Here is a 17,808-nt window from a genome sequence, read left to right on the forward strand (position 1 = left end):
AAACCAAGTGTCGCCGTCACAGTCTGATATTTTTCGACGCGGTAGATACAATTTTATGACTACATCTTGTACTGGCGAATTGTCATATCATCGTTCACTTCCTAATAATTATTTCTTTCCTCAATGAGAGGACATAATTGCAGAACGATCCATGGATTTTCGGCGCCTTATTTCGCTTGGAAGAGGTCAGATGCTGGGGTAACCTATCGCAAGGTACAGTCCATCTCCGAGGGGCCACGTCCTTTGAGCTTTTGTGTGTGGAGTGTGGAGCTAAAACACTAGTAGGTGAAGGTGGGGTGAAGTGCATTCTAAAGAAAACTGAATATTTACCAAACCATGGTTATTCACAGAAGCTTGTCGGTTACACATTTGGAACGTACATTTTATAAGGTATCGCACCAAATATTTCTAAATGAAACAGAAAATAATATACAGGAACTACATGCGGTTTGAGGCTTACAGAGTGATCACTTTCCTCTACGTAAGGCGCTAATGCGACCATTGCCATCGCAACAGCATCCCAAGTGTACTGTTCTGGTTTTTGAATATATTGTCTAGGCATTTTGATGCCCTAGCATATGAAACTTTACCAAGTGGCTGGAGCAGACCATTTTAGATCGAATTTTTCTATTAGGCTAAATAAAACAGAACAAAGAGGGTTTTAAATAGTACAAATTAATCAACTCAAAATTGTCACAAAGGAATAGAATGATGAGTGAAGGACAGATGGGTCTAGAAATCAATCTTATCTGTAGTATTGTGCGTGATATATGGAAGAACTAACTCGTATTGGGGTAAACACCTTGACCACTTTTCACGATGAACAGTGTGGTCACTTTTCCCCGATCGGACGCAAAGTCGTCATTAGTGGCCCACAGTGGAAACCATCAGACCGAAGAAACAACAAGGAACTACATTTGATGATCAAAAGACATTATTTAAACACTGTTACGATAAAAAGAGTATTGCTCTACCTTAAGCGCGGTAACAAGAATAATATAAATAACTTAACGAAGTAGATCACGGGGGAGCGGCTAACTGTCAGTGTCTAATGGGTACAACATTTTTACGCAAGCGACCATCTTGCCGTCATCAGGTGCGCTGATGAAGTGACTGCTTGATTGCCGGCTTGGGGCTTATATCGCTTCCCACCCCCTCCCTGCGTTGTGGCGGTCTATCCTCCATCGAGGCCCCAGCATTACCTCGACCACTCCTCGCGGTGTCACCAGCGCACCAGAAGATGGCAAAGTGGTCGCTTGCCGAAGGATTGTGCCCGTTGGACACTGACATCTGGCCGTTCACCCCTGAACTACACTGTGAAACAGAATTAAAGGATCACTTTTTCGAAATTCCGTAATGTCTCTCATTCAGTGGTGGATACGGAAAAACCTCAAGGAGGGGCGCTAAAGACATCTTGATCTACCTCTACTTTTACCGTGATAAAAAATAATCAAGTCACGTGCAGACGTTAAGAAAATTTTATTTAAAGTGGTTATACACATATACAAGAGAATCCATCTTGTGTAAACTAGCTTCCTATTCGGCGAATAGTCCGTATTTATTACGATACGTATCGAATGTTCTCTGTGGAACGAAACAATAGAATATTGGCGACTTTTCTCGAACCAATGCCAGACAGAATAGCGTATCGAGATCACTGGAATGGCTGCCACTTTTCACATTATTTCCTTCCTATCTCTATCCCATCCCGTTTCCTTTCCGTTCCTTTCACCCCAGTTATTCGTGTATACAGGGTGTTACAAAAAGATACGGCCAAACTTTCAGGAAACATCCTCACACACAAATAAAGAAAAGATGTTATGTGGACATGTGTCCGGAAACGCTTAATTTCCATCTTAGAGCTCATTTTAGTTTCGTCAGTATTTACTGTACTTCCTAGATTCACCACCAGTTGGCCCAATTGAAAGAAAGGTAATGTTGACTTCGGTGCTTGTGTTGACATGCGACTCATTGCTCTACAGTACTAGCATCAAGCACATCAGTACGTAGCATCAACAGGTTAGTGTTCATCACGAACGTGGTTTTGCAGTCAGTGAAATGTTTACAAAAGCGGATTTGGCAGATGCCCATTTGATGTATGGATTAGCACGGGGCAATAGCCGTGGCGCGGTACGTTTGTATCGAGACAGATTTTCAGAACGAAGGTGTCCCGACAGGAAGACGTTTGAAGCAATTGATCGGCGTCTTAGAGAGCACGAAACATTCCAGCCTACGACTCGCGACTGGGGAAGACCTATAACGACGAGGACACCTGCAATGGAAGAGGCAATTCTTTGTGCAGTTGACGATAACCCTAATGTCAGCGTCAGAGAAGTTGCTGCTGTACAAGGTAACGTTGATCACGTCACTGTATGGAGAGTGCTACGGGAGAACCAGTTGTTTCCGTACCATATACAGCGTGTGCAGGCACTATCAGCAGCTGATTGGCCTCCACGGGTACACTTATGCGAATGTTTCATCCAACAATGTGTAAATCCTCATTTCAGTGCAAATGTTCTCTTTACGGGTGAGGCTTCATTCCAACGTGATCAAATTGTAAATTTTCACAATCAACATGTGTGGGCTGACGAGAATCCGCACGCAATTGTGCAATCACGTCACCAAGACAGATTTTCTGTGGACGTTTGGGCAGGCATTGTTGGTGATGTCTTGATTGGGCCCCATGTTCTTCCACCTACGCTCGATGGAGCACGTTATCATGATTTCATACGTGATACTCCACCTGTGCTGCTAGAACATGTGCCTTTACAAGTACGGCACGACATGTGGTTCATGCACGATGGCGTTCCTGCACATTTCAGTCGAAGTGTTCGTACGCTTCTCAACAACAGATTCGGTGACCGATGGATTGGTAGAGGCGGACCGATTCCATGGCCTCCACGCTCTCCTGAACTCAACCCTCTTGACTTTCATTTATGGGGGTATTTGAAAGCTCTTGTCTACGCAACCCCGGTACCAAATGTAGAGACTCTTCGTGCTCGTATTGTGGACGTCTGTGATACAATACGCCATTCTCCAGGACTGCATCAGCGTATCAGGGATTCCATGCAACGGAGGGTGGATGCATGTATCCTCGCTAACGGAGGATATTTTGAACATTTCCTGTAACAAAGTGTTTGAAGTCACGCTGGTACGTTCTGTTGCTGTGTGTTTCCATTCCATGATTAATGTGATTTGAAGAGAAGTAATAAAATGAGCTCTAACATGGAAAGTAAGCGTTCCCGGAAACATGTCCATATAACATATTTTCTTTCTTTTTGTGTGAGGAATGTTTCCTGAAAGTTTGACCGTACCTTTTTGTAACACCCTGTATGTTCCAGCTGTTTCATCGCGAGTGGTGTCTGTTCCGTCGGACGGAACAGATAGCACTCAAATCTATAAGTATCAAAGATCTTTTGTCTTTACGATCAAGTGGGTCCACTTCCACTGGAATACCTCCATGTGTATGTACCTCCATTGGAAGGTATTTCCTGCAGTGCGTCCGTGTGACCTGTTTGGTCCTTGTCCTCTCACCTGCACTTTGTCCCCACTTATCAAAATCGGCGCGTGCACAGGACGGCGGACTTACTTGCAGAGCGTCGGCGGGCAGAGCAGGAAGAGGACGCGGTTGTCGCTGAGGTTGGCGCCGTAGACGAGCGCGAGCACGCAGTCGCGCGTGGCGAACTTGTCGAGGCCGTAGCGGCGGCAGGCGGTCAGCAGGTCGGGGTCGCGGTCTCGGTCGCGGCCGCCCTGAGAGATCTCCTTGACGCAGGCGAGGTCGAGGTAGCCCTCCTCGAGCGTGGGCTCGGCGCCCGCCAGCTTGAGCAGCAGGCCGGGCGCGACCGCCTCCTCGGGGTTGGCGCCCAGGCAGTAGTCGGAGGCGGGCCCGCCGCCGCCGCCCGCGCCCGTGCGCAGCGCGCTCCACGCCGGCCGCCCCCACGTCAGCGTGGCGCAGCTGCGCTCCAGGCGCGCGTACACCAGCGCCGTGCGCGATCCGCCCTCCGCGTCCCAGTGCACCGCCGTGCTGCCGTGGTGCAGCACCTGCAAGCGGCGGCCCACTCTCAGCGAACACGGCAAATGACTCTGAGCACTATGGTACTTAACATCTGAGGTCATCAGTCCCCTAGAACTTAGAACTACATCACACACATCCATGCCCGAGGCTGGATTCGAACCTGCGACCGTAGCGGTCACGCGGTTCCAGACTGAAGCGCCTAGAACCGCTCGGCCATGCCGGCCGGCTCAGCGAACGCGGATACTGCGAGCTGCGCACGAGAATTGCCAGACAGTCACTGGTAGCGAGTGACATCTATTAAATATCTGCAGGTGTGCGTTTGCATAAACTCTATAACAATGACAGGGAAGCAGTAGTGAAGAAGGGAGTGAGACAGGTGTAAAGATACTATAGTCGACATCCGTACCAACGATATACAGGACGACCCAAAAGTCCATTAACTTTTGAAAATTCTTCACAGAATAATCCAGGGTAAGAGGTAAACATTGACATACATGCTTGAAATGACACAGGGTTTTACGAGAAAAAAAGAAAAAGTGCACTAAATGACCAACAAATGGCTTTTCATACGATATTAAAAACAATCAGCACAACAATTGATTTTTAGAAAAGACAACGTTCTTTATGCTAATTGCTGAATATGTCGGCCGTCATTCTTCAACACTGGCTCTGAGCACTATGGGACTTAACATCTGAGGTCATCAGTCCCCTAGAATTTGTTGTTGTTGTTGTTGTGGTCTTCAGTCCTGAGACTGGTTTGATGCAGCTCTCCATGCTACTCTATCCTGGGCAAGCTTCTTCATCTCCTAATACTTACTGTAACCTACACCCTTCTGAATCTGCTTAGTGTATTCATCTCTAGGTCTCCCTCTACGATTTTTACCCTCCACGCTGCCCTCCAATACTAAATTTGTGATCCCTTGATGCCTCAGAATATGCTCTACCAACCGGTCCCTTCTTCATGTCAAGTTGTGCCACAAACTCCTCTTCTCCCCAATTCTATTCAATACTTCATCATTAGTTATGTGATCTACCCATCTAATTTTCAGCATTCTTCTGTAGCACCACATTTCGAAAGCTTCTATTCTCTTCTCGTCCAAACTATTTATCGTCCATGTTTCACTTCCATACATGGCTACACTCCATACAAATACTTTCAGAAACGACTCCCTGACACTTAAATCTATACTCAATGTTAACAAATTCCTATTCTTCAGAAACATTTTCATTGCCATTGCCAGTCTGTAACAACAACAACGCTGTACTATTATACAAATAATATTTTTTTTTGATTTTTCGATAAATTAGTGTAATCGATGTTCCGATTTCATTTCTTTTTTTTTTGTTTCATGCCATTATGTTAAAGAAAATGTAAACAATTTTCAATATGAATATTAATGTTTATGTCAAATTTCAAGCGATATTGTAATAGAATTGAAGTGTAACAAACGTTGAATCTATTGTAACATGTTTAAAATTGTAATTGTGCGTCTGGTCCATACGTAGGCAATGTGTTAGGATATGTAGAATGCAAAACCTCTGGTGAATACCCTGTCTGTAGGGGAGCGGTAAAAGGTGGATGGCAGGTGAGCGCGGGAAAATGCACGCGGGCACTGCACGGCATAACGGGCTCAGCAGTAGTAGTCGGAGTTGGGCATTGGTCTGAGCAACACGTTCTGGATCGAGGAGGCTCTCCTGGAAGACGTAGTTTCATTGAGCCTCGGATATGCCGTTCCGACGCCTATACAGCATGGCAAAATTCCATAGGCACTAAATGGAAAAGTATTGCGACGCTATGAAGAAGTAAAGTGCTGATACGTCAAGAGCCATTGCTGTGGTTGTATGTGTGCTCCGTGCCTCGCCATCTCGCCGCCCGCCAACCGCCGCATCGATACGAACAGGTTGAAACTTTTAGTACTGTATTCGTGTGGACCAGTGTTACTTTTGTTCTATACTGTTCAATAACAACTTAAATTTTACCAGAACTGTCCTATCATTTAATTATCCTCACAACTAACCTAGCCAGGGTCCTTTCCAAATATTGTGCAATCCGAGTGTCCCGAAATGAAGAATTAAAGCTTATGTTAATAATAATTACCTGCAGACCTAGCTATGTTAGAATGATGTTTAAAGAACTTTGTTGTTAATGAACTAATAGACGAATAACAAAGGTCTGACAAAGTTGGAATATAATTTTGAAATTGGTTTAGTAATGAAGTTTAATCATTTCGAGACCGATATAATGGTATTTAAATGAGCAGGAAATAAGATAAAAAGAGTAGTAACTCATATAGTGGAAATTTTGAGCACACAATGATTTCAGTAATTAAATTTTTTTAATACAGTGATCATAACAATTTCAGGGACCCCCCTCTTTTTTATTCATTTGAATTCTGAAGTGTTCTAGACTGATTTGATCAGCAAAGTTAAAGTCAATATAAAAAAACAGAATTTATCAGTGTTTTACCTTTATCAAAATTGACATTGTGAGTGTGATTCGAAAGTGCTATTTCTAGGGTAACCTATGCCCGATTTTAATCAGATCAATAGACAGTACGAAGTTTTGTAGTAAACATTATAGTGTAGTGTTATGTATTTATGGTTTATCCCTATCAGTACAGAAAGTGAAATTATCAGTGCAATACATGTTCTGGTTCTAAAATTTACCATATTATGCTGTGTTACTACGTGTTGTTTTGCTTGAACGTACATCAACTTGTAGAGGGAAGAAACTCAGTTAATGCCTAATTAGGCTGGCGACCGTATTATTAACAAATTGGTAGCATCTTCTGTGTTGTTTCTTGTCCGTCCTGACGTGTAGTTGCGTTTCGGACTTGCTTGACGTATCATTGTTATTACAGAGTGGGTGTAAGTCTGATTTGCCTCCATTCAGGTACACGGAGTCAATTTCTATATAAAATCCTTTCTCGTAAGGTGAAGCCCGTCAACTTACCATAGCACAGGCTTTAAGGAGTATCGTGTGCCCCGAAAGCGCAGCGTTACAAGTCTACATTTTCTATCCTCTCTACTTCGACCATCATCAGTTATTTTGCTCCCCAAATAGCAAAACTCCTTTACTACTTTAAGTGTCTCATTTTCTAATCTAATTTCCTCAGCATCACCCGACTTAATTCGACTACATTCCTAGAATTTAGAACTACTTAAACCTAACTAACCTAAGGTCACCACACACATCCATGCCCGAAGCAGGATTCGAACCTGCGACCGTAGTGGTCGTGCAGTTCCAGACTGAAGCGCCTAGGACCGCTCGGCCACACCGGCCGGCTCTTCAACACTACCTTCAGGCGAGGGACAATACTGTGAACGGCAGTGTACAGTGAGAAATTGCCGTCGGATGTTGTGTTTTAGCAGTCCTAATGAGGTCGGACGATTGCGGTAGACTTGCGACTTCAGCTGACCAAGACCAAACATGACGTACATCTGCATCTACGTGATTACTCTGCTTTTCACAGTAAAGTGCGTGGTAGTGGGTTCAATGAACCACCTTCAAGCTGTCTCTCTACCTTTCCACTCTCGAACGGCATGCGGGAAAAACGAGCTCATAAATTTTTCTGTGCGTGCCCAAATTTCTCTTATTTTATCGTGACGATCATTTCTCCCTATGTAGGTGGGTGCCAACAGAATGTTTTCGGGATCGGAGGAGAAAACTGGTGATTAAAATTTCACGAGAAGATCACGTCGCAACGAAAAACGTCTTTGTTTTAATGATTGCCACTCCAATTCACGTATCATGTCTGTGACACTATCTCCCCTATTTCGCGATAAAACAAGACGAGCTGCCCTTCTTTGTACTTTTTCGATGTCATCCGCCAGTCCCACCTGATGCGGATCCCACACCGCATAGCAGTACTCCAGAATAGGGCGGACAAGCGTGGTGTAAGCAGTCTCTTTAGTAGACCTGTTGCACCTTACAAGTGTTCTCCCAGTGAATCGCGGTCTTTGGTTTGCTCTACGCACAGTATTATCTATGTGATCGTTCCAATTTAAGTTATTTGTAATTGTAGTCCCTAAGTATTTAGTTGAATTTACAGCCTTCAGATTTGTGTGACTTATCGCGTAATCGAAATTTAGCGGATTTCTTTTAGTACCCATGTGAATAACTTCACATTTTTCCTTATTCAGGGTGAACTGCCACTTTTCGCACCATATAGATGTCTTATCTAAATCATTTTGCAAGTCTTTTTGATCATCTGATAACTTAACAAGACGGTAAATGACGGCATCATCTGCAAACAATCTAAGACGGCTACTCAGATTGTCTCCTATGTCGTTAATATAGATCAGGAACAATAAAGGGCCTGTAACATTTCCTTGGGGAACGCCGGATATTACTTCTCTTTTACACGACGACTTTCCGTCTACTACTACGAACTGTGACCTTTCTGACAGGTACTCACGAATCCAGTCGAAAAGCTGAGGCGATACTCAGTAGGCGCACAGTATCGTTACAAGATGCTTGTGAGGAACGGTGTCGAAAGCTTTCTGGAAATCTAAAAATATGGAACCAAGTTGACATCCCCTGTCGATAGCACTCATTACTTCATGAGAATAAAGAACTAGTTGTGTTTCACAAGAACGATATTTTCTGAAACCGTGCAGACTGTGTGTCAATAAATCGTTTTCCTCGAGGTACTTCATAACGTTCGAATACAGTATATGTTCCAAAACCCTACTGCAAATCGTACGTGGCGACGCAGTACGCGATCCACACTAAACGATGTACGCAAGAGATTTTTCACACGTATAGCAACATGGGGTGGAGTTCCATCCTGCATCTAAGTCGTACCTTCCAGCAGGTGTTTATCAGCCAGGCTAGGGACGATCTGACTCCCTCGCTGTCGTCGTCGCCCGCCCTCTGTCGAAGTGACCGATTGCTTGTAGACTCATCATGTAGTGCTTCTGTTACAGCTGACGTGTTGCTGTGGGTTCAGCTTGACAGTTGGCATTCCGGTGTCACCTATTGGTCGCCCATCAGACTCCCTCCGTCGTGTGGGCAAGAGCTTGGTGTACTGGGTATTATGGTTGGTCAGCCATCGGACTTCCTCCGTAGAATGGGCAGAACGTGGTGTACTGACTCCCTCTGGAAGTACAGCTCGTTTTATACACGATTCTCTTGCGAATTGACTGGCGTGTTGCTGTCCAGTGCTATCTGTCGGCCAGTTTTTGCTCTAGTTTTTGGTTTCAATAAAACGCCATGTTATTTCCGGGACGTGTGTGAAATTTCACACCTCTACCTACATTATTCTGTGAAGTAGTGCATTTTCAAATGTTATCAGACTTTTGTGTCACCCTGTACCTATCAGAGTGCGCTGCCCGGTGAGTCTTGCCTCCCAATACTGTATTTTCTGTCTTTGCGCGCCATTTCTGGGGGACAGGGAATTGTCGTGCCACGGAGACACTGTTACCAGTAGCGATCGCGCTCAGTCGGTAGTGGTTTTGAGTCGGTCGAGTTAACATGTATGTGGGTGGGTGGGGGGGGGGGGAGGGAGGGAGTGTGGGGGGGGGGGGGTGGACAATACTCGCGGGAAATGGACACGTCAATAGTTTAGTAGTTCTCTATACTATTTACTCGTACTATTGGCAGTACTATCGATGGGTATATGTAATTGATATATGAGGGTTAGTGAGAAGACGTGAGTTCGAGAGGGTTTAGGATTAAGCAGAACTGACTTTACGGGGCCAGTTGCCGACTTCGGCGATTCATGTGAGTATCTTTTGTTAGAGTGCCCACCGGCACGTGGAATAATTTAGATGTAAGGTTACGGGATTTATGATCAGCCTCATACAGAATTAGCTTGAAAGACCTGTGCTTTGTTTGGAGTTAATGGACTTAGATTTGTGAATGATAAGGACATAATTAGGCGTGTTTCCTTGTTTAAAGATCAATAAACTGTAAATGGACATCGTCCTTTATTGCAGGAGATTCTTCTGCTCATTTATTATTAAACTTACACAAACGTCACGAACAGTTAGGCACATGCTTTATTTTCGGTATCGGACGTGATCTGTTGTAACTAGTCTCCCTCAGGAACGTGGTAAGTTAGAATTTTGAAGAGAGAGTTTGCGCAGGGTCATAGACAGTCCCTGATGTTATTAAAGTTGTACATCAAGAGAGCAGTAAAGGAAACCGATGGGAATTTTGGAAAGTTAATCAAACCCCAGGGACCAGAAATTTCAGTTTTGCCGATGACAATGCAATTTTGTCAGAGACGGCGAAGGACCTGGAAGGCCAACTGAATGGAATGGGTAGTGTCTTGAGCAGGGCCGGTCCGAGAACATCTTTCTGCCCAAGCGACTTATTATTTGACGTTACCCCCCTCCTCCCCCCTTTACGTTCGTAGACGTCCACTAGTGCCAGTGGTACTAACTGTTGTACGCACTGTGTAGAAATCTTTCACTTGGCGCCCCTCTCCGGCCGCTGCTGATTGTGATCCTGTATAGAAATTTTAGTGTTGTGACGCCTCTGGCGACCGCTTCAGTTTCGCGCTGCAAGAGGTGGATTGTGTCCCTTGGGCCTTAAGCCGGTCCTGGTCTTGACAAGAGGATGTAAGATCCGTTTCAACGAAGGTAAAGTAATGATAATATAATGTACTTGATTAAATCAGGTGATGATGAGGGAATCAAATTAGGAAACGAGACATATATAGTAGATGAATTTTGCTAATTGTGCAACTAAATAATACCGTCATTGAAGTAGAGAGGATGTAAATTGCAAACTGGCAATAGCAAGAAAAACATTCCTGAAGTAGGGAAATTTCTGAACACTGATTACAGATTTAAGTGTTAGATTGTGTTTTCTGTAGGTATTTGTATCCAATTTACCCTTGGACAGAAACGAAACGTGGACTACAAACTGTTCAGACAACGGGAGAATAAAACGTTTTAAAATGTGGTGTGGAAATCCACAGTCACAGAGCTCAACCGCCATTATCATGGATAAATAAATGTACTGAAAACAGAATCCGTGCCAGGAGAAGTGGGAGGTAAGTGTTAAGGGTTACGGTGCGCACACTTCTTTCTTAAAAACTAGGGAATTACAAGGAACGCAGAATGGCAGTCCCACGTATCTTCAGCACGTGAACGTAACATAGAGAGGCAAAACCATGCGACCCACTGATTTCGACGAACTTTGGTATAGCAGCAGGCGGTCGTTCGAGATTAGGTCACTATGCTTCTGGTTTCGAAAAAATCGAGTATCCGTTTCGGACCAGGTGAATAGTTAGGAAATATGAAAATTTTATGTCTGCACATAAGGTTCTCACCTAAAATCTACAAAGTAGTGGAAGAAATAATGATTTCGATACGTAGCAAATACACGGGTGAAATGTCTTTTTTGACCTATGGCGGTGGCCTAGTGGTGCAGTTTTTGTAAATAAAATAATTTATGAACAAGGTAAAAAATGTGACCTGCTTACATTCCTACGAACTTAATCAACATGCGTTTATGTGTTTGATACTTGGTGCTTACTGTGCATATTTTTTCTAGACAGTGCGAGGAGATCTTTATCGAGTTCGATTAACGACCCATAACAGATAAATGCGCTATACGTATGACAGAATTACTTCTGAAAAATTCTATCAGTGCACACCGGCTATTGCAATGAATACCAACTCACACTGGAAAAGGAAAACGTACTTCCTCGAGGAACTGAGAGAGAGAGAGAGAGAGAGAGAGAGAGAGAGAGAGAGAAAGAAAGAGAAAGAGAGAGAGAAAGGAAAATACATTCTGTGAGAGAAAAATCACCGAAAAAACCCACACTCATCACTGAGGATTAAATATGTTTTGTCAGAGTTCACAGGCACACACTGAGGCGTACCGCCTTACATCGCGCATATTGAGATCGTAACAGCAGCAAACAGACGTCCAGTACGAGTCACGCGAATGACAGGTGGCATCAGATGCGCAAGAGAATGTAGTTTCTATGTGATCTGTCAGAGGTCCCTAGCTGACGGACACTGTTATAGCTGCAGTAAAAATACTGTCATTTTTATTTGCAGTTCTGTTTGTTTAATTTTCTAATGTTTATTAATTACTATTATAATTGTGCTTAGTTATCAGAGTGAATGAAGGTATGAATGTAAAATAATGTTTTATGTAAAGTTTTTGTACTGGTCTCGTGTGAAAGTTCGAGACTGACGTGTGTGTTAGTAATTCGTATTGGGGAATCTGTTATAAACTATTTCGTCAGTTTATAGTACTGGGGAAAAGAGATTAGATTTCGGTAAAGTAGTTTTGTTAAGAGGGAGTTAATTTTATATTTGTAGGTTTTTAAAATGTTATTTACTTTTCTGATTCAGTGACAAATTTTGATTGGTTCTGTGTTACGCGCGGAATTGAGCAGGCTTGATGCAGCTTTTCGACTGGCTGTGATGTTTCTCTGCCAATCAAAAATTAGCATATTCGTGCGTAGTTTGGGAATTAAAAACTTCTTTTGTGTAGAGAGATGAGTTGAGTCGGGGCTCGGATCTCATAGTGATAAGACCTATTAATAGCCGCTTCGATGAAATTTATTAATATTGTGATATTTTGGCACCATAATCTTTAAAAAGTGCCGTAAAGTTTGGAAGAGAATCCGATGAAATGGACGGTGTGAAACTCGTAACTTTTGATGGCATTTTAAATAACTAAATTTCGCGTGGAATGTTGCTTACTCGCGAACGTGAACATTTCGTTACGTGAGACTGATTATAGCAGCATTTGAGCGAGCTATTCTAAAAGAAGCAATCTGCTTGTAAACTTTCTGGGAAGGATAAAAAATATAAACTGGCTATCGTTATGAATGATATGTGCGTGTAGACTTTTCAGACTTTGCGCAGCTTGGAGTAAGGCTTCGTAGTAACTGGCGTATGCAAGCTTAGCGTAATACTGCGAAATTTTACGCACATAAATATTTTTAACATTTCTTTCAATGACAAAACAGTTTTTGGTGCAATTTGTGGTTACGATGCGTACAGCTATTTTTTTCTGTAGCTATTTTCCGGCTGAGAACTGCATTTCAGTAACTTCAAGGAGGTGTGCGTGTGGGAAGAGATTCACCGCGAGGTGAGTGGAACTTTGTTAGCAGCGGCACACCACACCGCGCCTCCCCAACACGTTAAGCACTTTAGTTCTCTGAAGCTTGAAAGTTCCTGGCAAAGTGTGTGCCGGACCGCGACTCGAACGTGGGGCCTTCGCCTTTAGCGGGCAAGTGCTCTACCGAATGAACTGTCCAAGCACGACCCTTGACCCTCCCTCACCGACTTTGCCTCCGCCAGCATCTCACACTGTCGTGTTTGGACATTTCGGTCGGTAGAGCAGTTGCTCGCTAAAGGAGAAGGCCCCACGTTCGAGTCGCAGTCTGCCACACAGATTCAAGCCAGGAAGTTTCAAATCAGTGCACATTCTGCTGCACAGTAAAATTCATTCTGTAAGCTTTCGTTCTTCCTTCACAATTGTGTTTAATTGAAAATCGCAGTGTAGAAGCTTCTCAGCAGTTTCCATTCTCTTGCTCAGGAGTATAGAAATATTGTAGAGCGCGTGATTCGAACCCACGTGCACTGAAGTTCACCTTGATCCAATGGCAGACCTCCTATCACTTGTTGGAAAAGACGACATTTTATTCATAACGGAGACTCAACTGATTGCTTGTTCTGAAAATAACGTATTTCCCTACACAATCACAACAATTTCAGTATTAAATTACCGTTTTCGGCCGTCACCGGCTTCATCTGAAGATGGCCGATGTCGACAGAAATAGGTCATTTACTACTAAAATTGTTGTGTTGTGCCGTGCAATAAATTCTCGGGAACTATTATGTTGCCAGCCTGATAAGTATGTATATAAAATTTCCTTCAGATTTGAGTGTGCTAAACATTCCACCTGGTCTGAAACCGATCCTGCATCATTAATTGGTACCTTGATCTTTATAAAAATAGAACTTATTTCACGTGCCCCCCTCCATCCCCCAACAAGTATGTCGAAGCTCGACTACATCAGTGGGTCGCATCCTCTACCCTCTCCCTATAAGCCTCCAGAAGAGTGTTTTATACAATTTCATTACACTTATAAAAGCACGCTGTTGGTAATCAAATTATTATTTTTCTATGTATGATTCATACTTCGAAAACAACTGATGTTTAAAGTTAATCACATAAACAGAAATCTGTGGAAATGTTGGTATTAAAATGATAATGTAATTTAAATCTTAATAGGAATTTTTCTGCTTTAATTGTTTCAGAAATATATTACGTCAAGTTTTGTACTAAAAAAGTACCTCTAGCGGGATTCTGCTTGCACAAAATAATTGATTCATTTTGTAAAGCTGCACCTAATTAAATGTCAGAATATGTATATGGTATATGAGTACTCAGTTTTTGTCAGAACTGATGATGTAATGTGAAAAGCTATGGTTCAGTGCACTGTCTAAATGAATATAAACCAATCTTCATTATCTATTGGGATGCCATTTCTAGAGGGTTGTTACACTGTCGCAGATGACCATGCAAGGCATGGGGCAGAAATGTGTTGTAACATCTTCTGTGGATAGTAATTATGAAATGCAGAGTCATGTATAACTTTGGTCCAATCAGAATTAGGCTAAAAACAAGAGCATAGTCGATTAACTTAGACTGAGAAACGAGAGTTACTGTTACCCTATCTTCATCAACAGTATGGCTGGAAGCACATTCCTTGCTTGTTATACACAGAGAAACATCCCCTCTGGATTAGAGTACAGCAGCATTTTTTGCTACTACATCAGCGAGGCCTGCCTAGGAAAGTTTGATGTTTTTCTATGTAGACGTATTATAATATATCATGGAGAAATGAAGGGTAAACCTAGGACAACATTAACATATGTTTTTGAGTGGGGTCCGCCTTTAGTAAAACACAATTTTGTTTTTTGTCCCAAAGAGGCGGACCCCACTCAAAAACATGTGTTATTGATAAACCAAACACAGACAAAAGAGCTTCAATATCAAGATGATTAGGACAACATTGTTAATATAGGCATTGCAAAAAAAAAAAAAAAAAATTGATCCTAAGAAGGCGGTGGCCATCTAATAAATGTTTCCTTTCCCACTTATAGACTATGGACTACCTAGCTAATCTAAAAGTACAGGCAGTTGTAGCTATTAAGGCGCGGAAGAATTACCATACAACTACTATCGTCATGTTACGGTTGTGTGGCGTGGAAAATTCAATAATGCTTTTAAGCTCTGTTATAGATTATTACAATGTTATTGTGTACCAACATTTTGAGTAGCGATCCGCATAATGAAATCAGAGGAACATCAAGTTACCTCTGTTACATTTAAACTTTCTGAAGCACTTCTTAATATGTGGCAGATGGTTTCCGAATTACACAAACGTGTTAAAAACGGGAGCTGACAGTCATGTACGACATGTCATTTGGTGTCAATTTATCTTACTGAGCAAATTGTTCCAGATTTCTCGAGAACTTTCGTATTTGTGAGTGTAAGCATTACTATAAAGAAGGCACAGACACTTGTTAGAACAATTCCTGTAATAATGAAAAGAGAAAGTTCTTGGCTGAGTCGATGTGTGTGTTGAAAGCTATCGAATCGAGAAACTAGAGCAAAACAAAAAACTACTTCATTACAAAAGTAACAGGGGATGTTATAAAGTGGAGAAAGAGCAGTAAAACAACAGAATTTTGGAAAAAAATGACAGTGAGAAGGTTGTTGCAGTAAAAGGAAAAAAATAGAATGGGTTAAGTCTCTGACTGAAACTTCCACAAACAAAATGTCATGGTTGGGCATACTATAGTGAGAGAAAGGAGGAACATGTCTTAGGTCACTAGAAGAGGACATTACCCACTTATGGATACAACAGTTACATATAAGTCTTAGTATCGTCTGTAATAAGTCGAGAAGAGCGACAAATTCATTTTGGCAAAATGAGGTGTCATCATGAACACAGAATTGATTTCAGGGAACGCCAGTATATGACTGTATTGATGAGTTAGCCACATGTTCTTGTGCAACAAATATAAAGTTTATCCATGGCAATCCAAAGTTCGAATAGCCATGAGTTTATGTTAAGAAATGATCTTACCATATTAATTAATGTTTGTGTTAACTTATTGTTGTATTTCCTTGTGAAATGCCACTTCAAATAGTTTTGCTTATTATTTAAACATATTATGCCATTTATTGTATATCTTACTTAGTATGCTGCAAGACAATTGATTTCACATTTAGAGCTGAAGATGGTTATATAATTCACTGGAAATGCATGAGAAATGTTCCCTGCTAATATCAGTCTACAACCAAGATGAATGTAAGGGCAAAGTGAAAAAAAGAAAAAGATTAATCTAGGCTAATTGATACTGGTTATAGTAACTAGACAGTCACATTAAATGTGTGTAAGCAGTAGTCGAGAGTGTTTTACATAATAGGTCATGACCATTCATTGCTAACAAAAAGAAAAATAAGAATGTGGACAGCTCTTTGGAAACTAATGTGACACAACAGTAACATACAAACATTGTGCAAACTGTCTCAGCACAGTAAGACCGTAGCATTATGAAAATCAACATTTCGTAGGAGAACACTAGGATATTAAAATGTAACACAAGTGTGAAGACATTAGCATTGTGAAAATCAATGTATCACATTAAGACACTAGCACACTAGAACCAACATAACACAATAAGAACAGTAAACACAGTAAAAGGAAAAATTATGAAGTAAGACACTAAACACTGAAAACAAACAAGTGCAATATAACCCTAATACAATGTAATAAGATACATAGTGCAGTACAGCACGAACAAAACTGACAGAGTAATCAAACAGTAGCATAGTGAAAACCAATGTAGTGTCACAAGATACTAAAATTATGAAAGCTAACATAGCACAGTAAGATAACAGTATTGTGAATACTGGCATAGTGCAGAAGCAACCAGTTTAATGAAAAGTAGCACAGTGCTGCAAGACACAGGACCTAATATAGTATATTATGACAGTACCATAGAGGAACATACCATGGTGCAGTAAGAAGTTAAGGTATGTAAAATAGCATATTTTATTAAGATGTTAGCACACTAAAAGCTATCATATCAGAGTAGGACACTACCATAATGAAAATGAACGTGACACAGTAAGACAATAGCTTAGTGGAAAGTAACATAGTACAGCATCACAGAGACAGTTACTGTAACACAGTACAGTGAGAAGTAATATATACAGTAATGTGCTAAAACAGCGAAAGGACAGGAAAACATTAGCATCATAAAAAGAACATAGCTTAATAAGGCATTTGGGAAGTAAAAGCTAACATAATGTATAAAGACAGTAGCACAGCAGACATTAACATAGCACAGTAAGAAATTATACAGGAAAATCTAATACAATACAGTGAGACACTAGCATAGTAAAAACTATCATGGAATATTAAGCCACTGGTATTATAAAAACTAATGTAGAGTAGTGAGACAGCAGGGTAGTGAAAACTGGAATAGCACAGAAAGGAGCTGTAATCATAAAAACGTACCTAAATTTTAAGCTACTAGTATAGTGAAACTTAACATAGTGTAGCAAGAAATTAACATAGTGTTGTAAGTGATAACACAGAATGAGACACTAGCATACAGAAAAGTGATACAGCACAATAAGGTACTATTATACAGAAAACTAACAGAGCACTGAATGAAGCCAGAATTGTGAAATTAAACATAGCTTAGTAAGACACCATATAGTGAATACTAAAGTAACAGAATAAGATATTATATCAAACATTAACATAATGTAAACTTAGACATCATAATAT

The 17,808-nt window shown here is 41.6% G+C and overlaps 1 protein-coding gene across 1 annotated transcript in view; it reads right to left on the minus strand.

Moving 5' to 3' along the window:
- The window catches only part of LOC124775864 (1-phosphatidylinositol 4,5-bisphosphate phosphodiesterase epsilon-1-like), a 447,016-nt gene that overhangs the window by 130,536 nt on the left and 298,672 nt on the right, over positions 1-17,808 (minus strand). The window contains exon 10 of the mRNA XM_047250697.1: positions 3,590-4,041. Coding sequence (XP_047106653.1) covers positions 3,590-4,041 — 452 coding nt within the window. The remainder of the gene's footprint in view (positions 1-3,589; positions 4,042-17,808) is intronic.

Source organism: Schistocerca piceifrons, chromosome 2 (genome assembly GCF_021461385.2).
Source record: "Schistocerca piceifrons isolate TAMUIC-IGC-003096 chromosome 2, iqSchPice1.1, whole genome shotgun sequence".
Classification (NCBI taxonomy): domain Eukaryota; kingdom Metazoa; phylum Arthropoda; class Insecta; order Orthoptera; family Acrididae; genus Schistocerca; species Schistocerca piceifrons.